At 36.4% G+C, this 27,895-nt stretch overlaps 1 protein-coding gene across 2 annotated transcripts in view; it reads right to left on the reverse strand.

Moving 5' to 3' along the window:
* The window catches only part of CNTLN (centlein), a 334,860-nt gene that overhangs the window by 23,542 nt on the left and 283,423 nt on the right, over positions 1-27,895 (reverse strand). For both annotated transcript variants that reach the window (XM_022573778.2, XM_022573774.2), the window contains exons 20-23: positions 26,179-26,276; positions 24,469-24,595; positions 22,708-22,845; positions 21,932-22,117 (exon numbers count right to left, since the gene is read on the reverse strand). In XM_022573778.2, the coding sequence (XP_022429486.2) occupies positions 21,932-22,117; positions 22,708-22,845; positions 24,469-24,595; positions 26,179-26,276 (549 nt within the window). The remainder of the gene's footprint in view (positions 1-21,931; positions 22,118-22,707; positions 22,846-24,468; positions 24,596-26,178; positions 26,277-27,895) is intronic.

Genomic DNA, 27,895 nt, shown 5'->3' on the forward strand with positions numbered 1-27,895 from the left:
GCATAAGATGTATGTTCCACAGGGGTGAATGTTCCACAGGGGTTTGAAAAGAAAGTAGCCTTGCTCACATTTTCTCTATTTGAATTGTTGATTTCTGAATATAATATAGATTAAATATACTAGAAGATAGTAAATACACTTGTGGATTCATTGATTTCCTTTTGTAATTTCACCAAATTTTGCTTAATGTTGTCAGGTACACAAAAATTCATGAATTTTATATTTTCTTTGCAAACTATCCATTTTTATCAACATGAAATTACCCTCTGTATCCTTATTAATGGTTTTTTCTTTAATTTTGTCTCAAAGTAATATTGTTATATCTTCTTTTTGTTAGCATTTACCTGGAACATATTCAATTGCGTGCTGGCAAACAAGCTCTTTTTTCAGGGGACAGGTATGACTTGTAATGCTTGTCAATTTCTATGGCATTAAGTACTTGTACCATGATTGATTTCAAGCAACAAACATGAAGGAGATGCTGGAAAGAGATACGCAAAATCGATTCTCACAAGCTGGTACAAGCTAGTTGCAGGATATCATAATTTTATTCTTTTATTTTTTTAGCTTTAGGGATCGTTATGTTTTAGGTGCATCTTTTTCACAATCTCATAGTCTCTCTTGTTTTCTTTTTTTAAAATACATTTCAACTTTATCACGTATATTGTGATTATTGGTATGTTTGGATCATCCTATCTTTTTTATTTACCATGTCTCTTATATACTGTTCCTCTCCTTTGTTCTGTCTTTCCTTCTTCCCTTCCTTCCATTCTTCTTCCTGGCTTGTGTTGAATTGATGGAGCTTTCTTTATTTTTTTTAAAATTTCTAATTCTTTGAAAATTAAATACTCAATTCTTCTTCTTGTGGTCACCTTTAAAACTTCTGAACATATATTTAATATTATTCAAGCATTTAATTTGATTAATTTAATAAACTAATGTTATATTTTGAATCAATATCTAGAGTTTCTTATCCTCCACATGTTCCACCAAAGCAAAAAAGAAACTTAACTCTTCCAACCACCCCCTCCTCCTAACTTCTGTTACTGTAAACATTAACATCAACAGTTATGTAGGTTTTACTTGTGTCTTTGTTTTCCATTGTTTCATATGTTCTAAAGATCGACAGAGTCCCATTTGGGCAGAAAGACTTGAAGAAGTGAAAAGATAAGCTATTTTAATATAAACAGGAAAAGAGCACACTTTGAGAAAGAATAGGGCTTGCAGTATTCAAGGAACACCAAGAAAGTCAGTATGGTGAAAGAGGAATCAGTGAGGTGACATGTAGTAGAAAGTGAAGTCACAGAAGTAACAACAAGACTAATCATGGAAGCCTTGCAGGGCAGTGAAGACATTTCATTCTATCGTGTAATGAGGAGTCATGAGACAAGTTTGAGCAAGGGAGTGACACGATATGTTTTCAGTTTTAAAAGAACCATTCTGACCAAAAAATGGAGAAAAAGATTGTCTGGAGCAAGAGCTGAAGAGGGAGATGAGCTAGGAGAGTATGCAGAGGTACAAGCAAGAGGTAGTGATAACCTGGACAGTAGCAGTGTTGAAAGGCAGCAGAATTCTGGATCGATTTTCAAATAACAGCCCACAGGATTTGATGAGGGATTAGACATGCAATGTGAGAGAAAGAGAAAAGACAAGGATGATTCGAGGTTTGGGGCCCCACCACCCGGATGACTGGTGAAAAAGCAAATCCTGAGACAAAGAACACTATAACGGAAGTAAGACTGGGAGGAGTACAGATCCCAGTGGGTTGTAGGCTTAGTAATGCAAAAAAAAAAGAGAAAAATTTCTTCAGGTTACTTCTGCTTTCTCAGTGAAATAAGAAGCTGAGATTAAGGCACTAAGGAGGGGGTGGATGCTAGAGGTCTAAGAAGATAAGAGAAAGGAATGTTGGGGAAACTTGGGGGCTAAATGTACTGGGAAAGTATAACAGTCTTACACAGAGTGTTGAGGTCCCACCTGAAGTTCTTGGTTATGAACTTAAATTAAGACCAATAAGCATGGTTGTGTTTTTCTTTAGAGACATTCAGCTGCTTGGGTCCAGAAGAAAAGTGGGTAGAGGTTCAAAACAAAATAGGCATGGACTTTTTCCATGTGAATATGACAGAGGGACAGATGAGCAGACTTGAGGATATATGTTAAAAAGTGACAATGACAGAACGTGGAGTACTTGCTTCATGAAGAGGGAAGTGAAAGCATAATGGAAAAGAAGGTGGTAATAATTAGGGAAAAGTGGTAAGGTCAATGAATTTCAGTTTGTAATCATGTCAGAGAATTGCTGGAGTGTAAGTACAAAAAGACATGGGGGTCAAAGAATAAGATGCTAGAAACAGAGATTCTGGAGTTGATGCAGTTATTGGTAATGACAAGGCCAAGAGTAATATTTCTTAATGGTAACACTTTTGGTATTGTGGAGATGACAATTTTTTTTTACTGTGTGGGACTAACCTTCACAATGCAGGATGTTTAGCATCTCTGGCCAATGGGCACTGCATATCAGTAGCACCTCCTAGTCAGTGTGACAACCCAAAGCACCCACACATTTCCAAATGCTCCATAAGGTGGGTGATCCTTCCTTAATTCAGAACCAAGGGTCAGGGATATGATCATGAGACTAATCACTGGAACTGAATATGGTGAAGAATTGAGAGGCTAGGGTGCTGGATGACCTACATGGATAGGAGGTCATCCAAAATCATAACAGGATTGTGTCGGAGAGAAAGACTGTGAACCAGGTGAAAAGCTGTATGACTAACCTTCTACAATGAGGTACAAACAGATTTGGTGGTGATTATATGTTCCAATGGACTTCTGAGATCTATTTCAATAAGTTCTTAATCTTACGCATCCCAAGAGAATATCTAAATAGGGTTGAATAATATCGGGATTCCAGGATCCACCCTCACGTACCACTAGAGTGTCATTATAAAGAGGTACAACAGGGACTTCCCTGGTGTCGTAGTGGTTAAAAATCTGCCTGCGAATGCAGGGGACATGGGTTCAAGCCCTGGTCCAGGAAGATCCGCTAGGTCGCCGAGCAACTAAGCCCGTGCGCCACAACTACTGAGCCTGCTCTCTAGAGCCCATGAGGCACAACTACTGAAGCCTGCATGCTGCAACTACTGAAGACCGCGAGCCGCAACTACTGAAGTCCATGCACCTTGAGCCCGTGCTCTGCAACAAGAGAAGCCACTGCAATGAGAAGCCCACACACCACAAAGAAGAGCAGCCCCTGCTTGCTACAACTAGAGAAAGCCCGCACGCAGCAACAAAGAGCCAACACAGACAAAAATGAATAAATAAATAAATGAATACACTTCATATATATATATATATGTGTGTGTGTGTGTATATATATATACATATATATGTGTGTGTATATATATATATATACACATATATGTAAAGAGGTACGACAAATGAATGGGTAAAGAAGATGTGGTACTGGGGCTTCCCTGGTGGTGCAGTGGTTGAGAATCCGCCTGCCAATGTGGCGGACACAGGTTTGAGCCCTGGTCCAGGAAGACCCCACATGCCATGGAGCCTGTGCTCTAGAGCTCGTGTGCCACAACTGCCGAGCCTGCATGCCACAACTACTTGCCTCATGTGCCTGGAGCCCATGCTCTGCCACAGGAGAAGCCCCCTCAATGAGAGGCCCATGCACTGCAACGAGGAGTGGCCCCCACTTGCTGCAACTAGGGAAAGCCCATGCGTAGCAACAAAGGCCCAACGCAGCCAAAAATAAATAAATGTAAAAAAATATTTCAAATAAATAAATAACACCTGAAATGATCCTTATGAACAACAACAACAAAAAGATGTGGTACATATATACAATAGAATATTACTCAGCTATAAAAAGGAATGAAATAATGCTATTTGTAGCAACATGGATGGACCTAGAGATCATCATACTAAGTGAAGTAAGCCAAATATCATACAATATCGCTTATATGTGGAATCTTAAACAATGATACAAATGAACTTACGTACAAAACAGAAACAGACTCACAGACACAGAAAATAAACTTATGGTTACCAAAGGGGAAAGGGGTGAGGGATAAATTAGGAGTTTGGGATTAAAATATACACACTACTATATATAAAATAGATAACCAACAAGCACCTACTGTATAGCACCTACTTGATACTTGATATCAAGTATCAAGATACTTGATATCTTGTAATAATCTATAATGGAAGAGAGTGTAAAAAAAGTATATATATTTTTAATATATATTTATGATTGAGTCACTTTGCTGTACATCTGAAACTAACTCTACATTGTAAGTCAACTATATTTCAACAAAAATTTTAAAAACCCGTAAGTTAAAAAAAGAGGTACCAAAATGAGGTAGAATCAAACGTTACATAGCACACATACGAAGCAGTGCTGTTACTAAATAATGTACACTATATACTTTCACTTCAAATGCCTTAATTAATAGTTCTTTTCACAAGAAAAAAATTTTGTACCTATGTATGATGATGGATGTTAACTAGTCTTATTATGGTGATCATTTTGCAATACATACATTGAATCATTATGTTGCATACCTGAAACTAATACAATGCTATATATCAACTATATCTCAATTTTTAAAACTGTTACAATTTTAAATTACAGTATTTGTTAGGAAAAAAGGGGACAATATTAGGATAGCTATAGACATTTACTCATTTAAAAGCAGTAATCCTGTATAAATATGCATATCATCAATATTGCTTCCATCCTTTACTTGTCAACTATAGGCAAACTAATTCAAAATACTTTGAACTGCCATTCTACAAATAAGATGCATATTAGTTTTTAGCAATGTTGCCATCAGCTGGCTAAAAGCAACATAGGTGTATTTGGAAAAAAAAAAAGTCTCCAGTATTACAAAATGTTACGTTATTTGGTTGAAATATACTTCATGATGCTTGAATATTCCTCTTCCCTTCCCAATTATACCTTTCAGATACATAGTACAGTCTCATTGCATTAAGTTCATTGAAATGTTTTACCTTCCACCCATATATCCAAGTTAAGTTTTTCTTTTCATATTATCACACTTGCCTTCTGTATAAATGCTGGGTCTCTGCTTGTTTTCAACTCTCGGTGCCACTTCGATCTGGATTTTATTTTTATTTCCCTTCCATCTACTGCAAAATTGCCTTCTCTTATTAGTTCAAGATACGCTCAGTTCTTCTCTAAGCAACTTTTTTTAAACATCTTTATTGGAGTATAATTGCTTTACAATGTTGTGATTGTTTATGCTGTATAACAAAGTGAATCAGCTATATGTATACATAAATCCCCATAAACCCTCCCTCTTGTGTCTCCCTCCCATCCTCCCTATCCCACCCCTCTAGGTGGTCACAAAGCACAAAGCTTATCTCTCTGTGCTGTGCAACTGCTTCCCACTAGCCATCTATTTTACATTTGGTAGTGTATATATGTCAATGCTACTCTCTCACTTTGTCCCAGCTTACCCTTCCCCTTCCCCATGTCCACAAGTCCATTCTCCACATCTGCATCTTTATTACTGTCCTGCCCCTAGGTTCATCAGAACCATTTTTTTTTTTTGGATTCCACATATGTGTTAGCATATGGTATTTGTTTTTCTCTTTCTGACTTACTTCACTCTGTATGACAGACTCTAGGTCCAACCACCTCACTACAAATAACTCAATTTCATTTCTTTTTATGGCTGAGTAGTATTCCATTGTATATATGTGCAACATCTTTTTTATCCATTCATCTGTCGATGGACACTTAGCTTGCTTCCATGTCCTGGTTATCGTAAATAGTGTTGCAATGAACACAGTGGCACATGACTCTTTTTGAATTATGGTTTTCTCAGGGTATATGCCCAGTAGTGGGATTTCTGGGTCTTATGGTAGCTCTATTTTTAGTTTTTTAAGGAACCTCCATACTGTTCTCCATAGTGGCTGTATCAATTTACATTCCAACCAACAGTGCAAGAGGGTTCCCTTTTCTCCACACCCTCTCAACCATTTATTGTTTGTAGATTTTTTGATGATGGCCATTCTGACCGGTGTGAGGTGATACCTCATTGTAGTTTTGATTGGCATTCCTCTAATGATTAGTGATGTTGAACATCCTTTTATGTGTTTGTTGGCAATCTGTGTTTCTTATTTGGAGAAATGTCTGTTTAGGTCTTCTGTCCATTTTTGGATTGGGTTGTTTGTTTTTTTGATATTGAGCTGCATGAACTGCTTGTATATTTTGGAGATTAATCTTTTGTCAGTTGCTTCATTTGCAAATATTTTCTCCCATTCTGAGGGTTGACTTTTTGCTTTGTTTATGATTTCCTTTGCTGTGCAAAAGCTTTGAAGTTTCATTAGGTCCCATTTGTTTATTTTTGTTTTTATTTCCATTTCTCTAGGAGGTGGGTCAGAAAGGATCTTGCTGTGATTTATGACATAGAATGTTCCGCCTGTTTTCCTCTAAGAGTTTGATAGTTTCTGGCCTTACATTTAGGTCTTTAATCCATTTTGAGTTTATTTTTGTATACGGTGTTAGGGAGTCTTCTAATTTCATTCTTTTACGAGTAGCTGTACAGTTTTCCCAGCACCACTTATTGAAGAGGCTATCTTTTGTCCATTGTCTCCTTTATCAAAGATAAGGTGACCATATGTGTGTGGGTTTATCTCTGGGCTTTCTATCCTGTTCCATATTTCTATATTTCTGTTTTTGTGCCAGTATCATACTGTCTTGATTACTGTAGCTTTATAGTATAGTCTGAAGTCAGGGAGCCTGATTCCTCCAGCTCTGGTTTTCTTTCTCAAGATTGCTTTGGCTATTTGGGGTCTTTTGTGTTTCCATACAAATTGTGAAATTTTTTGTCTACTTCTGTGAAAAATGTCATTGCTAGTTTGATGGGGATTGAATTGAATCTGTAGATTGCTTTGGGTAATACAGTCATCTTCACAATGTTGATTCTTCCAATCCAAGAACATGGTATATCTCTCCATCTGTTAGTATCATCTTTAATTTCTTTTTCAACAGTGTCTTATAGTTTTCTGCATACAGGTCTTCTGTCTCCTTCAGTAGGTTTATTCCTAGGTATTTTATTCTTTTTCTTGCAATGGTCAATGGGAGTGTTTCCTTAATTTCTCTTTCAGATTTTCCATCATTAGTGTATAGGAATGCAAGAGATTTCTGTGCGTTAATTTTGTACCCTGCTACTCTACCAAATCCATTAATTAGCTCTAGTAGTTTTCTGGTAGCATTTTTAGGAGTCTCTATGTATAGTATCATGTCATCTGCAAACAGTGACACTTTTACTTCTTCTTTTTCTTTTATTTCTTTTTCTTCTCTGATTGCTGTGGCTAAAACTTCCAAACTATGTTGAATAATAGTGGTGAGAGTGGGCAACCTTGTCTTGTTCCTGATCTTAGTGGAAATGGTTTCAGTTGTTCACCATTTAAAATGATATTGGCTGTGGGTTTGTCACATATGACCTTTATTATGTTGAGGTAGGTTCCCTCTATGCCTACTTTCTGGAGAGTTTTTATCATAAATGGGTGTTGAAGTTTGTCGGAAGCTTTTTCTGCATCTATTGAGATGGTCATATGGTTTTTAATCTTCAATTTGTTAATATGGTGTATCACATTGATTGATTTGCGTACATTGAAGAATCCTTGCATTCCTGGGATATACCCCACTTGATCATGGTGTATGATCCTTTTAATGTGCTGTTGGATTCTGTTTGCTAGTATTTTGTTGAGGATTTTTGCATACATGTTAATTGGTAATATTGGCCTGCAGTTTTCTCTTTTTTGTGACATCTTTGTCTGGTTTTGGTATCAGGGTGATGGTGGCCTTGTAGAATGAGTCTGGGAGTGTTCCTCCCTCTGCTATATTTGGAAGTGTTTGAGAAGGAGAGGTGTTAGCTCTTCTCTAAATGTTTGATAGAATTCACCTGTGAAGCCATCTGGTCCTGGGCTTTTGCTTGTTGTAAGATTTTTAATCACAATGTCAATTTCAGTGCTTGTGATTGGTCTGTTTATATTTTCTATTTCTTCCTGGTTCAGTCTTGGAAGGTTGTACTTTTCTAAGAATTTGTCCATTTCTTCCAGGTTGTCCATTTAATTGCCATACAGCTGCTTGTAGTAATCTCTCATGAACCTTTGTATTTCTGCAGTGTCAGCTGTTACTTTTCCTTTTTCATTTCTAATTCTGTTAATTTGAGTCTTCTCCCTTTTTTTCTTGATGAGTCTGGCTAATGGCTTATCAATTTTGTTTATCTTTTCAAAGAGCTAGCCTTTAGTTTTATTGATCTTTGCTACTGTTTCCTTCTTTTCCATTTACTTATGCTCTGATCTTTATGATTTCTTTTCTTCTGCTAACTTTGGGGGTTTTTTTGTTCTTCTTTCTCTAATTGCTTTAGGTGTAAGGTTAGGTTGTTTATTTGAGATATTTCTTGTTTCTTGGGGTAGGATTTTATTGCTATAAACTTCCCTCTTAGAACTGCTTTTGCTGCGTCCCACAGGTTTTGGGTCATCATGTTTTCATTGTCATTTGTTTCTAGGTATTTTTTGATTTCCTCTTTGATTTTTTCAGTGATCTCTTGGTTATTTAGTAGTGTATTGTTTAGCCTCCATGTGTTTGTATTTTTTACAGATTTTTTCCTGTAATTGACTTCTAGTCTCACAGCGTTGTGGTCAGAAAAGATACTTGATATGATTTCAATTTTCTTAAATTAACCATGGCTGGATTTGTGACTGAAGATATGGTCTATCCAGGAGAATGTTCCAGCAGCACTTGAGAAGATAGTGTATTCGGCTATTTTTGGATGGAATGTCCTATAAATATCAATTAAGTCCATCTTGTTTAATGTGTCATTTAAAGCTTGTGTTTCCTTATTCATTTTCATTTTGGATGATCTGTCCATTGGTGAAAGTGGGATGTTGAATTCCTCTACTATTATTGTGCTACTGTCGATTTCCCCTTTTATGGTTGTTAGCATTTGCCTTATGTATTGAGGTGGTCCTATGTTGGGTGCATAAATATTTACAATTGTTATATCTTCTTCTTGGATTGATCCCTTGATCATTATGTAGTGTCCTTCTTTGTCTCTTGTAATAGTGTTTATTTTACAGTCTATTTTTGGGACTTCCCTGGTGGCACAGTGGTTCAAAATCCGCCTGTCAATGCAGGGGACACAGGTTCGAGCCCTGGTCCAGGAAGATCCCACATGTTGCAGAGCAACTAAGCCCGTATGCTACAACTACTGAGCCTGTGCTCTAGAGCCCGCAAGCCACAAGTACTGAGCCCGCACACCTAGAGCCCATGCTTGGCAACAAGAGAAGCAACTGCAATGAGAAGCCTGCTCACTGCAACGAAGAGCAGTCCCCACTCACCACAACTACAGAAAACCCTCGCGCAGCAATAAAGACCCAACGCAGCCAAAAATAAATAAATAAATAAATAAAGTCTATTTTGTCTGATATTAGAATTGCTACTCCAGGTTTATTTTGAGTTCCATTTGTATGGAATATTTTTTCAATCCCCTCACTTTCAGTCTGTATGTCTCCCTAGGTCTGAAGTGGGTCTCTTGTAGACAACATATATATGGGTCTTGTTTCTGTATCCATTCAGCCAGTCTATGTCTTTTGGTTGGAGCATTTAATCCATTTACAATTAAGGTAATTATCGATATGTATGTTCTTATTACCATTTTCTTAATTGTTTTGCGTTTGTTTTTGTAGGTCTTTTCCTTCTCTTGTGTTTCCTGCCTACAGAAGTTCCTTTAGCATTTGTTGTAAAGCTGGTTTGGTGGTGCTGAATCCTCTTAACTTTTGCTTGTCTGTAAAGGTTTTAATATCTCTGTTGAATCTGAATGAGATCCTTGCTGGGTAGAGTAATCTTGGTTGTAAGTTTTTCCCTTTCATCACTTCAAATATGTCCTGCCACTCCCTTCTGGCTTGCAGAGTTTCTGCTGAAAGATCAGCTGTTAACATTATGGGGATACCCTTGTATATTATTTGTTGCTTTTCCCTTACTGCTTTTAATATTTTTTCTTTGTATTTAATTTTTGATTGTTTGATTAACATGTGTCTTGGCATGTTTCTCCTTGGATTTATCCTGTTTGGCACCTCTGCGCTTCCTGGACTTGACTGACTATTTCCTTTCCCACGTTAGGGAAGTTTTCAAATACAATCTCTTCAAATATTTTCTCAGACCCTTTTTTTCCTCTTCTTCTGGAACCCCTATAATTCAAATGTTGGTGCGTTTAATGTTGTCCCAGAGGTCTCTGAGACTGTCCTCAATTCTTTTCATTCTTTTTTCTTTATTCTGCTCTGCAGTAGTCATTTCCACTATTTTATCTTCCAAGTCAATTATCCGTTTTTCTGCCTGAGTTATTCTGCTATTGATTCCTTCTAGAGAATTTTTAATTTCACTTATTGTGTTGTTCATCATTGTTCGTTTGCTCTTTAGTTCTTCTAGGTTCTTGTTAAACGTTTCTTGTATTTTCTCCATTCTATTTGCAAGATTTTGGATCATCTTTACTATGATTAATCTGATTTCTTTTTCAGGTACACTGCCTATTTCCTCTTCATTTGTTTCGTCTGGTGGGTTTTTACCTTGCTCCTTCATCTGCTGCATATTTCTCTGTCTTCTCATTTTGTTTAAGTTACTGTGTTTCGGGTCTCCTTTTTGCAGGCTGCAGGTTCGTAGTTCCTGTTGTTTTTGGTGTCTGCCCCCAGTGGGTGAGGGTGGTTCAGTGGCTTGTGTAGGCTTCCTGGTGGAGGGGTGTGGTGCCTGTGTTCTTCTGGGTGGGGCTGGATCTTGTCTTTCTGATGGGCAGGGCCATGTCCAGTGGTGTGTTTTGGGGTGTCTGTGAACTTAGTATGATTTTAGGCAGCCTCTCTGCTAATGGGTGGGGTTGTGTTCCTGTCTTGCTAGTTGTTTGGCATGGGGCGTCCAGCACTGGAGTTTGCTGGCTGCTGGGTGCAGCTGGGTCTTAGCGTCGAGAAGGAGATTTCTGGAAGAGCTCTCGCCGACTGATATTAGCTGGGGTCAGGAGGTCTCTAGTGGTCCAATGTCCTGATCTCAGCCCTCCCACCTCAGAGGCTCAGGCCTGACACCAGCCCAGAGCACCAAGACCCTGTCAGCCACACAGCTCTGAAGAAAAGGGTGAAAAAAAGAAAGAAAAATAAATAAATAAAAATTTTAAAATCATAATAAATAAAAAGAAAAACATTATTAAAATAAAAAAATAATAATAATTTAAAAAGAGCAACTAAACCAGTAAACAAATCCACCAATGATCACATGCACTAAACACTAAACTAAGATAAACATAAAAATTAGAAACAAATCAGCCGCAGACAGCAAATCCCAAGTCTATAGTTGCTTCCAAAGTCCACTGCCTCAATTTGGGATGATTCGTTGTCTGTTTAGGTATTCCACAGATGCAGGGTACATCAAGTTGATAGTGGAGATTTAATCCGCTGCTCCTGAGGCTGCATGGAGAGATTTCCCTTTCTCTTCTCTGTTTTCACAGCTCCTGGGGTTCAGCTTTGGTTTTGGCCCCTCCTCTGCGTGTAGGTTGCCCTCACACATCTCTTCCCCGCCCAGACAGGAGGGGGTTAAATCAGTGGCTTTTTAGGGGGCTCTTGCTCATTCAGACTGGTGGGAGGGAGGGGTACGCTAGTTATAACTGGAATGAGGGGTGAGCTTGTGGCGGCAGAGCCATGATGCTGCAACAGCCTGGGGCACGCCGTTTGGTCTCCAAGGGAAGTTGTCCCTGGATCACAGGACCCTGGCAGTAGCGGGATGCACTGGCTCCCGGGAGGGGAGGTGTGCATGGTGACCTGTGCTTGCACACAGGCTTCTTGGTGGCTGCAGCAGCAGCACTAGCGTTTCATGCCCAACTCTGCATTCCAAGCTGATGGCCACAGCTTGCGCCCATCTCTGGAGCTTGTTTAGGCAGTGCTCTGAATCCTCTCTTCTTGCGCACCCCGAAACAATGGCCTCTTGCCTCTTTGGCAGGTCCAGACTTTTTCCCAGACTCCCTCCCGGCTAGCTGTGGTGCACTAGCCCCCTTCAGGCTGTGTTCATGCGGCCAACCCCAGTCCCCTCCCTGGGATCTGACCTCCGAAGCTCAAGCCTCAGCTTCCAGCCCCCACCCGCCCTGGCGGGTGAGCAGACAAGCCTCTCGGGCTGGTGAGTGCTGGCCGGCACCGATCCTCTGTGTGGGAATCTCTCTGCTTTGCCCTCTGCACCCCTGTTGCTGCACTCTCCTCCGTGGCTCCAAAGCTCCCCCCACCCACCCACCCCCGTCTCCACCAGTGAAGGGGCTTCCTAGTGCGGGGAAACTTTTCCTCCTTCACAGCTCCCTCCCAGAGGTGCAGGTCCCATCCCTACTCTTTTGTCTCTGTTTTTTCTTTTGCCCTACCCAGGTACATGGGGAGTTTCTTACCTTTTGGGCAGGCTGAGGTCTTCTGCCAGCGTTCAGTAGGTGTTCTGTAGGAGTTTTTGCACATGTAGATGTATTTCTGATGTATTTGTGGGGAGGAAGGTCATCTCCATGTCTTACTCCTCCGCCATCTTGAAGGTCCCCCCCTAAGCAACTTTAAAACTCCCAAATTGTGCAAAACTTTTAAAATGCTCCAATGTTAAAAACAATAGAAGCTTAAAAAAGTTTCACTCTGCTTGCATCAGTTGAATAATGGCTATCACTTATTGTCAAGGTAAGTAAAACACTGTATGGCACAAAATAAGCATTCAATTAATGTTAACTGAATTTCTAAAAATTTATGTCAGCCTTCTTAAACTTCTTGGAATATCATGGGCTAGGAATTGTCCCGATATTTGATTATATTTTCAAAGTAAAAGTACTTTCTTAGATTTACATCTCAACTTAAAGTCACTATGTTTTTCAATATTATAATTTATTGTAAGCAGTGAGCAATAGTGTTAGAGCGAAAGACAGCAAGCTATTTCATTCCAGTCTTATTAAGATCTAGTTTTCCAGTCTTTATAATGAGTCTTGATCTGTGTTAGCAAACTACAAAAAGTTTTGAATTTCACTGAATCATAATGGACTGATTAGATTTTTCAGTAAGATTTGATTATTATGATGAAGGTTATAACTGGCTGCTCCAATACTGTGGAGTCACTCCTACCATCATAGTTTCTTGGAGAAGTAAAGTCTTTTTTTTTAACAGCTTCCTAAACAGCTTTATCAAGATATAATTTACATATTTTAAAGTTCACCCACTTAAAGTAATGTATTTTTATTAAAAACTTGTCTTTAAAAACAGCTGTCATTTACCTTTCTTATATAATGATAGGACAGAAAGAGTTAACTCAAATAGGATTTTATTATAAAACTGTTTAAAAATCACAATTAAGAAGTGATGTCACCAAAATATAGGGTGGGAGATCCAGCCTCTATCCCCCCACAAGTATCAACAATTAGACAGATATCCACAAACAAAAGTAGCTCTGGAAGAGCTCAGGAGTCCACTTAAGAAATTTCAGCAACAAACACAGTGGAGCAAAAAACCTGAGAATAACTCCACACAAAGAAAAAGGAGGACAGTTTCGTTTTGCCTGCATCATCGCATACCCCAGGGTGGCATTGCTCAGTGCCAAGGGGGAACTGCCCAGTTCAAAAGAGTTCCCTCGCTGGGAAAGGAAGAATGAGGTGAGGAACCAACTTCCCCAGTTTTTCACATCACTGCATGAAGGACCCACTTCAGTTTCACACCACCCAGAGACTGACAAAGCTAAGACAAATAAAGACAGGTTGGAGCAAGGAAGAACGCCTGGGGCTCCCAATATCAGCTACGCAGCAAGAGCAGCTGTGGTTTACAGCTCTGCGCAGGATCCCAACAGCTTTCGCCACTGAAGAAACCAAAGCCCAGGACAGCTGCCATAAACCCCCTGCAGATTTCACCACTGTGATTTCCCCCCACAGGTTTCCACCTTCACGGATGCCACCTGACTGACTCCCTCCCTGTCCCCAACTGGACCCTCCAATCTGCACTGGAAGTCAGCTTGGCCTTTGCAGCTGCATGAGTGCAAGATGCCAGGCTAGACCCCTGCAGCTGATCCACTGCCGTGCATGCATTTGGGGCTAACCCCTTCAGCTGTGGACCAGTTCGCCACTGGTCTGACTCCTGTCACTGGCCTCCAACGACATGCAAGTGCCTGTGGTGAAGCCCTGTAGCCATAGAACTACATGTTGACAGCTAAGGCCCCCACAGCTGTTTGTGGGCCCAGGTCTGGTTCTGTCTCCTCTCACTGGCCTGCACCGCTGGGCTCACCTGCAGCTAGCCCCTCCACCTGAGCACCTGCACGCCAACACCCAACTCCTGTCACTGGCCTCTTCTGCCATGTGGAACCCTACATTAAGCAAAAAAAAAAAAAAAATCTCAAAAAAATAATCTAACTTTACACCTCAAGGAACTACAAAAAGAACAAACTAAACTCAAAGGTAGTAGAAGGGAGGAAATAACAAAGAGAAGAGCGGAAATAAATAAATTGAGACATAAAAGACAATACAAAAGATGAGTGAAACTAAGAGCTAGTTTTTTAAAGAGATAAACAAAATGGATAAACTTTTATCTGATTTACCAAGAAAAAGAAGAGAGGACTCAATAAAATTAGAAATGAAAGAGAAGATATTACATCTGATACTACAGAAATACAAAGGATCATAAGAGGATACTATGAACTATTATATGTCAACAAATTGGACAACCTAGAAGAATTGGATAAATTCCTAAAACATACAACCTACCAAGACTGAATCATGAAGTAACAGAAAATCTCAACAGATTAATAATGAGTAAGAAGACTGAATCAGCAATCAAACACCTTCCAACAAAGAAAAGCCTATGACTTGATGGTTTCACTGGTGAATTCTACCAAACAAAGAAAAATTAAAGTCAATCCTTCTCAAACTCTTCCAAAAAATGTAAAAGGAGAGAACACTTTCAAACTCATTTTATGAGGTGAGCATTAACCTGATACCAAAGCCGGATAAGGACACTACAAGAAAAGAAAACTATAGGCCAATGCCCCTGATGAATATAGATGCAAAACCTCTGAAAAAAATACTAGCAAACTGAACTCAACAACACATTAAAAGGATCATACACCATGGTGAAGTGGGATTTATTCCTGGAATGCAAGAATGAGTCAACATACACAAATCAATAAATGTGATACACTACATTAAAAGAATGAAGGATAAAAATCATATCATCTCAATAAATGCAGAAAGGGCATTGGACAAAATTTAACATCCTTTCATGATAAAACTCTCTACAAACTGGGTATACAAGGAACATACTGGAACATAACAAAGGCCATATAATACAAGCCCAAGCTAACATCACACTCAACAGTGAAAGGCTGAAACCTTTCCCTCTAAGATCAGGAACAAGAGAAAAGTGCCCACTCTCACCACTCCTATTCACACAGTACTGGAAGTCCTAGCTAGAGCAATTAGGCAGTAAAAAGAAATAGAAGGCATCCAAATCAGAAAGAAAGAAATAAAATTGTCTCTGTTCGCTCATGACATGATCTTTTATAAAGAAAGTCCTAAGGACTCCATCAAAAAGCTGTTAGAATTAATCAACAAATTCAGTAAAGTTGCAGGATACAAAATCAACAGACAAAAATTAATTTGTTGTGTTTCTATACACTAAGAATTAAACATGTAAAAAAGAAATAAAACAATCCCACTTATAGTGGCACCCAACACAATAAAATTTTAGGAACAAATTTAACCAAGGAAGTGAAAGATCTATACACCAAAAACTACAAGACACTGATGAAAGAAACTAAAGAAGACACAAATAAATGGAATGATATCCTGATTAAAAGAGTAAATATTGTTCAAATGTCCATTCTACCAAAAGCCACCTAGAGATTCACTGCAACCTCTATCAAAGTTCCAACGGCATTTTTCACAGAAATAGGAAAAAAACCCCCAAATTTGTATGAAACTACAAAAGACTGAATAGCCAAAGCAATCTTGAGAAAGAACAAAGCTGGAGGTATCACATTTCCTGACTTCAAAGTATATACAACTCATATAACTTAATAACAAAACCCCAAATAATCCAATTTAAAAATGGACAAAGGACCTCAACAGACATTTTTCCAAAGAACACATACAAATGGCCAACAAGTTCATGAAAAGGTGCTCAACCTCACTAATCATCAGAGAAACGCAAATCAAAACCACAAGATATCACCTCACACCTGTTGGAATGGTTATTATCAAATAGACAAGAGATAACAAATGCTAACGAGGATGTGGAAAAAAGGGAACCATCATGTACCGTTGGTGGGAATGTAAATTGGTACAACCACTATGGAAAACAGTATAGAGGTCCCTCAAAAAAATTAAAAATAGAACTACCAGCAAGCCCACTTCTGAGTACATATCCAAAGGAAATGAAACAGGATCTCAAAGAGACATATGCATTCCCATGGTCAGTGCAGCATTAGTTGCACTAGTCAAGACATGGAAGCAACTTAAGTGTCCATCGATGGATTAATGGATAAGGAAAACGTGGCGTGTGTGTGTGTGTGTGTGTATCTGTGGATACACACACACACACACACACACACACACACACACACACACAGAGGAATATTACTCAGCCATGAAAAAGAAGGAAATCCTGCCATCTGTGACAACATGGATGGACCCTGAGAGTATTATACTAAGAGAAATAAGTCAGACAGAAAAAGATAGGGGCTGAGGGGTGGGGGAAATGGGATGTTGGTCAAATGGTACAAACTTCCAGTTATAAGAACAAGTTCCAGGGATCTAATGTACAGCATAGTGACTATAGTTAACAATACTGGGTTGTATACTTGGAATTTGCTATGAGAGTAGATTTTAAATGTCCTCACCATAACAATAACAATAAAATGGCAATTATGTGAGGTTAAAGATGTGTTAACTACCCTTATTGTAGTAAACATTTCATAATATATACATGTATCAAGCCACCATATTGTATAGCTTAATCTTATACATTGTTATATGTTATATCTCAATTAAGTTGGAAAAAATCATAATAGAGTAGATCAGTACCAAAGCATTAACAATTGTACCTATTAAAAATAAAATTATAATGCTCTACAAATGTTCTCACTAAAGAAGCAAGAAATTTATATGCCCAAATCATCATACTAAATCTTACCAAGCAAGTACTTAAATGATTTAAGCTTCCGGCTAAATGTTGTTCTTTGGCTGGTATTTATTTATCAGCTAACAAAAGCCATCGAGAAGATGGAATTGAGCATATGACTCTCACATACAAGCACATTAACAAGCCTATATCAGGGTTCAATCAAACTGAGCAAATACTTCTAGAAATTTCCCTTGTGTGTTTTATTCAGTTATTAGGAGAATTTAAAGCCTGAGCTCTGCCACATATATCCAGCCCAGATGCTCAAAGCACTTGATTTTACTCCAGGGCAAAATTCCATATTCAAGACTAGATCTAGAACAGATGGCCACTCCTCTTCTATAATCTGGTTGTGCCCTATGCATAAATGAAAAGAGTAAAGGGAACACAGATTCCATAACATGGCCAGAACAAACATTATTACTATTAATACTACTAATAACATTTATTAAATACTTTTGTGTACTTGATATCCTAATAAGCTCTGCACAGAATGAGTTCTGGTGATCATAATGTTCCATGTAGGAACTATGCACATTCTTTAAATACGCTCATTAAGCAACGTGCATAGCTCTTGCCTTTACAGAGGTTTCAATCTGAGCAGTGATTATGTGTCTTGTACCATTCTTAAAGCAGATGTAAAATCAATTCTTCAAGAATTTAGTGAGCCCTATTATGTGCCAGTACTTTGGGTAAATGAATGACAATACCCTAACTTCAAGTTGACTATAATAATCTACTTGAAACAAAAAGAAAAATATGACAGTTTGCAGTTATGTGTTAATTTATATGGTATATACAATAATTATTCAGGAGATAAATGAAAGGCATACTACTAGCTGACACTCAGATAACACTGAGCATATTGGGCAATGTTTGAGCTTTATCTATGTTAACTTATTTAAATCCTCACTTTAGGTATGTCCCATCTTTACACTAATTCTATAGATGGGGAAACTGAGACACAGAGGATTAAGTCACTTGCCTGAGATAACAGAACCAGAAACTGGCAAAGTAGGGCCCTTTCCCCTTAACCACAGAGTTAAAGAAATGATTCAGGAAAGAGGAAGGCCCTGATCTAAATCGGAAGGATTTAGAGCGAAGAGCAAAGAGAGAAGGATATGTGAAGGAAGAAGGAGAACTTGAGGAAAGGCAAGACTGAACACAATCTGGGTGAAACTTGGAGAGTAGTGGGAAAAAAATTAGATTCGAAACAGAATAGGGTCAAATTATGGAAGGTCTTAAATTTTTAAAAAGGTGAAAGCTGAGCTGTAATGCAGTAGTGTTTAGGACGTCACTGATGGTATGTCACTGAAGATGGCAGCTCCTGAGCATTTCTGCCCAGTCCTAGGGTGGGCTATACGTGTGAGGAAGAGAAGGATGACAGTAATCTCCTTCTTCAGACCCAAATATCCAGTCTTTGCCAATGTTTCTGGTTTGGGCATTAGTTTGCTTGTGGCCCTTTATTAGAGAAATGGATTAAGCAGTAGAAGTGGTACCATTATCAAATACATATTGACCCTAAAACAAAGTTAAGTAAAACAAATGCCAAATTACCATTAGAAGTCATGAGTGGTAAAAGGTGCTATTAAATACCAAACTGATAAATATTTTGTTATATAGATTCAATCCATAAAAGCAATGTTGGGCTTTAAAAAAAAAACAATGTTTTCAAAACAGTATTAATGCATAATATCACCTAGTTGTTATATGCAGATTATTGGGCCTCACCCCAACCAAGATTTTGATTCAATAATGCCCGGAATTATGAATTTTATTTAAATGTAATAGAATCTGTTGATTCTAATGCAAGCAATCTAAATACCAAACTGAAACAACATGGAAAATTTCTGAAAGAGTACTAAAAATATTTTATCCATATCTGCTATCATTCTCTACTATAGGACCTTTAATATGTTACTCAAATTAAAAAGTCATGAAACCATGGCAATCCTGAATTTATCTACTAGGACATCTATACTCTATATCATTGTTGGTGAAATATATGAAGGATTAGTATGTTACTCTTGAACAACTAGAGATTAGACATTCACTATATCATTAAATACTATTCATATCCTTGGACATGAATAGTAAGAAGTTTGTTTTTTAAAAGATAATTTTTGCCAAACTACTCTATGTGAAGAAGTACACCCATTACATTATCATAAAGGTCATGAAACTTCATCAAGTCTATAATAATCAGATATCTAATCATAAAATTCATTTTTCTATTTTAAAAACTTCTGGTTATCAATTCTTTTTTAAACAGGATACGTTCAAGGAATACTTTAGGAAAAACCATAATTAGCATTTGAGTAAATCTTATAAATGTGCATTTCATATTTTATATATTGGCTAACAGTACAAAAAATGCAACTCTAAGCTGAATATAAAACATGGAAAACAAAGGTTTATGAAGCTAAAAGTCATAATAAAAATAGCTCTATATCATGAGTAAAATAATGACAATATTCAATGAGAGTGCTTATCATAAGTTAAACAGTGAGACTATTCAACAAGCATTTGGAAGGAATGACATCTTAAATCTGGAAAAGGAAATATGATTAAATTAATAAATTTAAATTAATACTCTGCAATCATTTAGAGTCCTCTGAGGCAAGCATTACTGGTCTGACTTTATACCATTTGAAACCTTCATTGAAAGAGATAAAATGTTTTATTCCATTCATTTTGTAGACATTTTTTAAATGAGAAAACTCCCAAGGTATCTATGATTTCCAAAGAAATGAAGTAAGGGATTTGTTCTAAATGGGGTACTATTAACACTGGCATAAAATGCTGTAAGCTGTTATTTTTAGAGGAATAAAGAAAATGGTACTATACATAAGATCCAGTTATTTGCCATCTTATATTCAACTTATAAGTCCAGGAATGTTAATTCTTATAAATAAGATCAATACCTAAGGGGGTAAATGATTTTAGAACACTAACATATTTATATATATAATAATTATATATGCAGCAAGTCTAGTTGAGTAGTTCAAATAATAGTAGGGTTATTTGAGAAAGAAGACAGTAAGTGTTGATGTTATTTTATTCCATAGAAGGACACTTAAACTTTAATTTTATAGAGATTCCATCAATTAAAAATATTTATATATTTAAATAAGTCTCTACTGTTATGATAGGCAAGTTTTTAATAATATATGCCAGCCAAAGGAACAAGTAGCGGGAAGAACTCAATCTCATCGAAGATTGGTTTAGAAAAAAAGAGAACATTGCAACTTCAGGAGATAAAAGGGGGAAAGTAAAGATTTACCCTCCCACAGTAGTCCAATTGTCTTAATTCTTATTTTTAAAGGCCAAAAGGGCTTTTATTAAAATTTCATATTCCTAAGAGAAATTCAGTTTGATTAGTTAGTGATCATTATTGCATGCCATCTCTTTGCAAGTCACTATGGTACATGCTGTGGAGGTAGAGATTAATAAAACGTGGTTCTTGACTTTAAGGAACTCATCATAATTTATATAATGGAAACAGATCCGTTTGCTGACTATAATACGAGGCAGAATAAAAGGCACTAAACAGGGGTGAAAACAACTCACAGTGGGATTGAAAGGAGTGGAGCAATCACCAGGTTCCCCCCCTCAGTGCCTCATATCTCTGAAACTAGAATGCTCCTCCTGAGTTTTTCCAGAATAGTTAAGGGAGGAATACTGGCTGACCATGTGGGGCAGAAGTACAGGCCAGAGGTCTAAAAATTCCTTATAAAGACTTTCAAACAAAACACCCATTTTAGCCTGGTATTCTCCTCTCCCCCACCACCCTTGGCTTTGGTGGTTCCTTGTACAGCCAATGCCAGAACCGTTCTGGGAGTCTTCAGTGGTCAGATAATTTCCAGATGGTACACCCTTTGTAGACACTTCAGCTTGTCTTCCTTTTGTCCTGCTAGATCATTTACCATTCCTCTATCCATTCCATGTCTGATAGGTCATGGGCTGGGGTGCAATGTCTCTTAAGTTCAATTATCATGGAGCAAGTTTCTGGTTGCTCTTGCTTAGATGATTTTTAAAAGGAGAGTGGAATGAAAATGACTCAATTCTTTTGTCTTAAAATCTGTCTTGGGACTTCCCTGGTGGCGCAGTGGTTAAGAATCTGCCTGCCAATGCAAGGGACATGGGTTTGCGCCCTGGTCCAGGAATATTCCACATGCCGCGGAGCAACTGAGCCTGTGCGCCACAACTACTGAGCCTGCTCTCTAGAGCCCGCAAGCCACAACTACTGAGCCTGAGTGCCACAACTACTGAGCCCGCATGCCGTAATTACTGAAGCCCTAGCGCCTGGAGACCATGCTCCGCAACAAGAGAAGCCACCACAATGAGAAGCCTGCACACGCAATGAAGAGTAGCCCCCGCTCACTGCAACTAGAGAAAGCCCACGTACAGCAACGAAGACCCAACACAGCCAAAAATAAAAATAATCAAAAAAACAAAAAAAAACCCCACCTGTCTTGATTATGTGATTACCACAATTTCATAACTAAATTGACATTAGGAAAAGAATATAATAATAGAGTGGACATTTTTAAACTCAAGCTATAAAAACAAATCTTTTATAGAGAAAATTTGAACAGTGTGGCAAGTAGGGGAAGATGCTTTGTGGTTTAGGAAAGCAGAAAGGAACTTAAACGTATTTCCCAAATCATCTGAAGTAGGCCACTGCCCACTCTGCCTGAAGTAAAGTACAAGTTAGTAAAGCACAAAGAATTCAAACCTTCACAAATATGGTGAACTCTTCCACTTTCTCATTGGCTAGCAGCAATTTCTTCTGTGCACCTTCTAGGGCCTGCTCACTTTGCATTGCTAATCCTTGAAGATGCTTAGATGCTGCTGTTTCAATTTCTGCCATAGCAGATTCAGTCTCATTTATTTTTGATATGAGGAAAGTAAGCTTGAGATCCTGCAAAAGACCAGTAATCACAGAATAAAAAAATATTTCTTAAACAGATTTGGATGTTAGTTAGAGATGTCAAAAAAAGAAAGGGTTTCATTATTCTCTCTGTATCTTGTATTCATTTTTATTTGAGTAGAATTGATGGTTGTTTTTGTTTATTTTCAATGAATATCCTGCACACATATTATCATATATTTATCATCAAAATGAGTTTATGCTTTTTAAAAATTATAAATCACTAAAAACATGGAAGCCATTTTAGACCGAAAGATTTCATATGTCAAATGGAAGTATTTAATTAGCTTATAAGTTTAGGTGGACCTAAAAATGTATATCCACTTATATAAATGCCAGTTAACAATAGTTTTCATTTATTAGAAATTATCAAGACAAGTAAATCTGTCTCTCTAATACAGCATTACCTTTAATAGTAAACAAATTCTTAGTGTTTTATGTAGAGTTATAAACGTTCTTTGCCGTTATCTGCAACATTTAAATAGCTCATAGTAGTTTTGGGGAGAAAAAAAGGACAACTTTAAAAATGAAAAAGACATTGTTACGGTCCACCTCCAGGCTAAAATGTCCTAAAACCATACCTTTTTTTCTAACTCCTCTTTAGTTCTAAGATACATCTGTTCATACTGTGACTTCTCTTTTACAGCGACACTAAGTCTTTGCTTTAGTGAATCGATCGATACCTTCTTGTTGGAACACTCTTCAGTTAATGTCTTCACCTACAATAAAAGCATGAAGGTAATTATTATTGGTAAAAGCATTCTAGTTCCATATTGTGTTTGTTTCAAATGGAAACCAAATGAATACATGAATAAGTCTAGTTTATTTTCTCATAAATGATATCAAATTCAAGTATAAGATTTGTAGAACTCATACTGTGAATGAGACTAACAATACTGAAATCAATAGCAAAACCCCAAAATTGCACAAAAAAGCATGAATATTGGTATGTGTAGCCTTCTATCTAATAATATACAATTAATTTTAACTATATTTCCTTTAATTACTAACCTAAACTTCCTTAAGTAGGAGATGGTTGGGTTTTCTTTGTTTGTTTGTTTGTTTTCCGGTACGGGGGCCTCTCACTGTTGTGGCCTCTCCCGTTGCGGAGCACAGGCTCCGGACGCACAGGCTCAATGGCCATGGCTCACGGGCCCAGCCGCTCCGCGGCATGTGGGATCTTCCCGGACCGGGGCACAAACCCGTGTCCCCTGCATCGGCAGGCGGACTCTCAACCGCTGCGCCACCAGGGAAGCCCAGATGGTTGGTTTTGATTCTTAAATAAGCCAAGTCATGGATAATTTTCATTTGTATTCTCCGGTAAAATTATAACATGTACTTTTTAGGATAAAATTAAATAAGTAATACAACATATTTATTATACATTTCAAAGAATAGCCAAAGAAAACAGTTTTTCTTTTTCACTTTAAAGCTATTAAAGATAAATGATTACTTACACAAACATTGTAAGACTACCTTAAATGATTATTGAAGTTAAAAAAAATGAGGAAATTTTAAGAATAGCATTGAAGAAACCTCTACGAAGTAATTATAATTCATGTGGGTCTGTGGAGGAGAAAGAGAAAAGAAAATCTGTATGCATGTGTCTTGCTCATGTAAAATTTTCTCTCTTAAATCCATCTGAGCATTACTTACATTTTTATCTCCAACAAGGAAAGTAAGGGAAACGCTCTCTCTGGAGTGGATGACATTTAGTGAATGCCAAAGCACAAGCTGTTTTATGATTTGTTTTATGATTTGTGTAAATAGCAGCTTTAAAAATTTTTAAGCAAAAAAATATCTCTTAGTCAGCAAATCATTGATTTCTAGTTTGGGATCAGATATTATACAACTATTTTAAATATGACTCTTTTCCTAAGTACACTGAATTAAATGTATATAAGGACAAAGTACACTTTAAAAAAAAACCGTGGTGGGTACACTTTTTAAAGAACTGATAGTCCTTGACTATAATATTTTTCATTTAAAATATATGCTTAATTCTATCATTATAAATAATAGCTTTAAATAAAAGAAAATCTGAATAAAATGGAATTATGTGTTCCAGAAATATTAAAGATTAAAAAAATTAAACTTGATTATCTTCTCATGGTATGTTTACAAATATAAAAAAAATGAATGACTATATTATGTGTGACCGTTTGGAGTCTTGAATTTTAAAACAAATAATGTACTTTCAGAGCAAATGATGTAATTATGTAACAATACACATACATTTTATGAATATTTGCTATACCTTTTATTAAGATTGAATATTTGAGTTAAAGTTAATACAAGGGGAAGTGATTTTTTTCAGTGTCAGTGAACATAAAAACTGATACCTTTTTTTCAAGATTTTCTAGCATTTCATTAGTACTCTCATTACTTTCCAAATTTACTTTCTGTCGAAATTTCAAGTCCTCTATCAAATGTCTTTTCATGGTTATATCTCTCTCCATTCGAGACATCCTTGAAAGGGGAAAAAAGACACTTTATCAAGAGTGATAGAAAATACTTCAACAGTGATGATATCTTACATATTATCCAATGTTATGCCTACTGTTAATTTTTAAATGCTATCTGATATTAGTGAAGCTGCAAATTAATAAAATAATTGCATGGCATAAAATATTGCTCTATTAATAATTTGAGTAAAATATTAAAATCTATAATCCAGTTGTGACTTGGTAATTACAGTATTATATATATATATACATTAAAAAAGAACTGAGACAAATTAATAAAATTTATGAAAACTTAAAATTATTATATTTATGTTCCATTCTTGCATTCTAAGAATAATACAAAGCAATATTTAGAGATTATCAAAAATCACAACACCGATAAGAAAGAATTCTATACTCTAATAAACAAACATAAAATTTGATAATATTATACATTTATTATACATTTCAAAGAATAGCCAAAGAAAACAGTTTTTCTTTTTCACTTTAAAGCTATGTAAATCTAATATCATATGAGATTGAACTGACATATCAGTTCTAATTTAATATCATACGAGATTGAACTGACATATCAGTTTAGCGTAAATTGATAACGCTAAGTATAAAATGATAGATGCAGTAACAACTACTACAATTACTACTATAAAAAGAACAACAGCTAACATTTATTGAGTGTTTACTATGTACCAGTCACTGTTATAAGTGCTTTACATAAGTAAAGCACTTATAAGTACTAACTCATTTAATTCTAAGAACTTTATGAGTTAATTCTATTAAATTGAGTCCCAGAGCTAGCAGGTAAAGAAGCCAGGATTCAAAGAATGTTTCTCTAAAGTCCTCACTGGTAAACAGTAAGCAAGACTAACTCAATCCATAAATAAGCTTCAAGATAGTCTGTTTAAAAAAATTAACCAATCTTTTTGCCTAATAGTTTTATCTGTTAAGATTTTAAGTGATCTTCACTTATAATGTGGTATACATGTATGTACATGAGGTATATGTATTTCAAATTATGAATGATTAGAATTCTTTTTAAACATGTTACAACTTCTAAGCTCTAGTATATCTATAAAAGATATAGAAAGGAAATAATTTTGATTCTGTGAGATAGAACATTTTAAACTCCTTTTTAGTATAAATATACAAAGTATTATAATATTTCATAACCCTCCAGTTATTTTAAACACAAACAAAACTTTCACTTTTTTTCAACCTTCGCTTTATAAGCTTAGGCATTAAATCCAATATAAAGATCAACCTATACATATATTTTTAGTCAAATAATTACTACATTCTAAGGTTTTCTGTTCATAGTCTTTCAGCCATTAGTTGATATTTATTCAGAATTAAATATGTTTAAGATGGAAAATCTAACTTTAAACATTCTTACTCTAATTAAAAAATGTTAACTATCTTGCCATAAACCATGATATATGTAATATTCTTTAAACTTTCATCTTGTGTAGGCTTAAAAACGAACTAAGAAAGGCAAACAAGTTGGTATTGTTTCTTGGTGTGCAATGTTTAATAGAGTTAGCTGCCACTAGGTGGCACCAAATACAATGGATAAAAATATAAAGCACATACTTTTCATGCATTTCCTTTATGTGTTCTTCTTTTGCTAGGAGTTCAAATTTCAGAGACTTCAAGTTTGATGATTGTTTAGTGAGTTCATTAGTTGCATTCTAGGTTAAAAGTACACATAAATTCAAATATGTCTTTAAATCTTGTTCTAAAGCAGCATAAATATAAATGCCATTTTCATGAAGATAATAAAATTGCAAAAATTATGGTTATAATTAAAATGAACATCTAAACATTTTAATATGCTTCATTTTGCATGTTCTAACAGAAATAACATGGCACACTAAAATTTTTATATAACATGCCAAAATCATAGAGGAACACACTAACATAATAATTGCAAAGAGTATATACCCAAAATACATTTACGGGAAATATGGATTTTGTAAAATGTAAATGTGTATGTGATTAATTATTTTTATGGTTTAGTAAGATCACTTAAAACTAATTCTGGATTTACTAATAACCTGTAACAGACTAAATATAGTCACAAAGCTTTGCTGCACCTCCCATCAAGAGGTGTAATCCGTCTCCCAACCCTTTGAATCTGGCCTGGCCTGCGATTTGCTTTGACCAAAAGTATGTGGCATATGACACTGTGCAAATATCAGATCTAGGCCCTAAATCCTTCTAGCTTGCATCTTTGCCCTCTTGGAATGCTGCTCTGGGATCACCTTCCAACAAATATAGAAGAAAGGCCATTTGGGAGAGTACTGAGGTACCCCAGATGACAGCCAGCAGACCAACTGCCAGCCTTTGAGTGAGGCTCTCTTGGAACTTCCAGCTCAGGTAAATCCTTGGTTTAGAAGAATGCAGGCATATGAGGGGACCCAGCAGACAGCAGCAAAAGACCTACCTAGGGAACTCACTGGAACATAAGAAATAATAAATTGCTGCTGTTTTAAGCTGCTACATTTTAGGATAATGTTAGATAGTAAAAGATAACTGATAAAGAAACTTATGAATACTTCCTTACTTGAACTTATAAACAATATTAATTATTAAAGTATTTATACATAATTATTAGTTTTTCAAAGCAGAACACCTTTGTGGTATTTGTTGTCTGTGTGGCCTAGGAGCCAGAGTGTTAGGGACACCTAACTTTCAATTTTGACTCAAGTTCCAAGAAAACATGTACTCTGAGATATTATTTAGTGATTTGATATTTTGGGTTTTCTGCCTGTAAGACAGCATTGACATACATTAATTCATTTGTTAAATTTAAAAAGTATTAAATAATATAAATAGAATAAAATATAACTTTAAAAATATTTGTAGTAGTTATTTCGCTAATTTTTCTAATAACTATAGTTAATTGTTTCTATGAGAACTATTTCCAGGTTTGACTAACTTATTCTAAAAAATATAAATCTGAAAAGATGAAACCATTAACCACACAATGTAAATGTGAGTCAAATTCATCAGACAGACTTTAAATATCTCATTGGTATGGCATATGTAAATTTCCATTAAATATTATATTAATTTTCTTAAAAACCCAAGGCTACCTCAACTTGGCAACTGTATTGAATGCTAAAAGTTTTGATTAAATTTTGTGTTACACAATCTAAATTTCCATCATATTTTACATGTTTACAGTGACATACGGTGTCTTCTTTCTAGCATTGCCAGAGTAAGATGTTCCACACTAGTAAATTTACCAAAAAATTGAAGCTTTTGCTTTAATCATTAAACTTAAATTCTTTCCGGAATGATTGTT

This window comes from Delphinapterus leucas, chromosome 6 (genome assembly GCF_059928025.1).
Source record: "Delphinapterus leucas isolate spDelLeu-1000000601 "Yukka" chromosome 6, BTC_Dleu_Yukka2, whole genome shotgun sequence".
Taxonomy (NCBI): domain Eukaryota; kingdom Metazoa; phylum Chordata; class Mammalia; order Artiodactyla; family Monodontidae; genus Delphinapterus; species Delphinapterus leucas.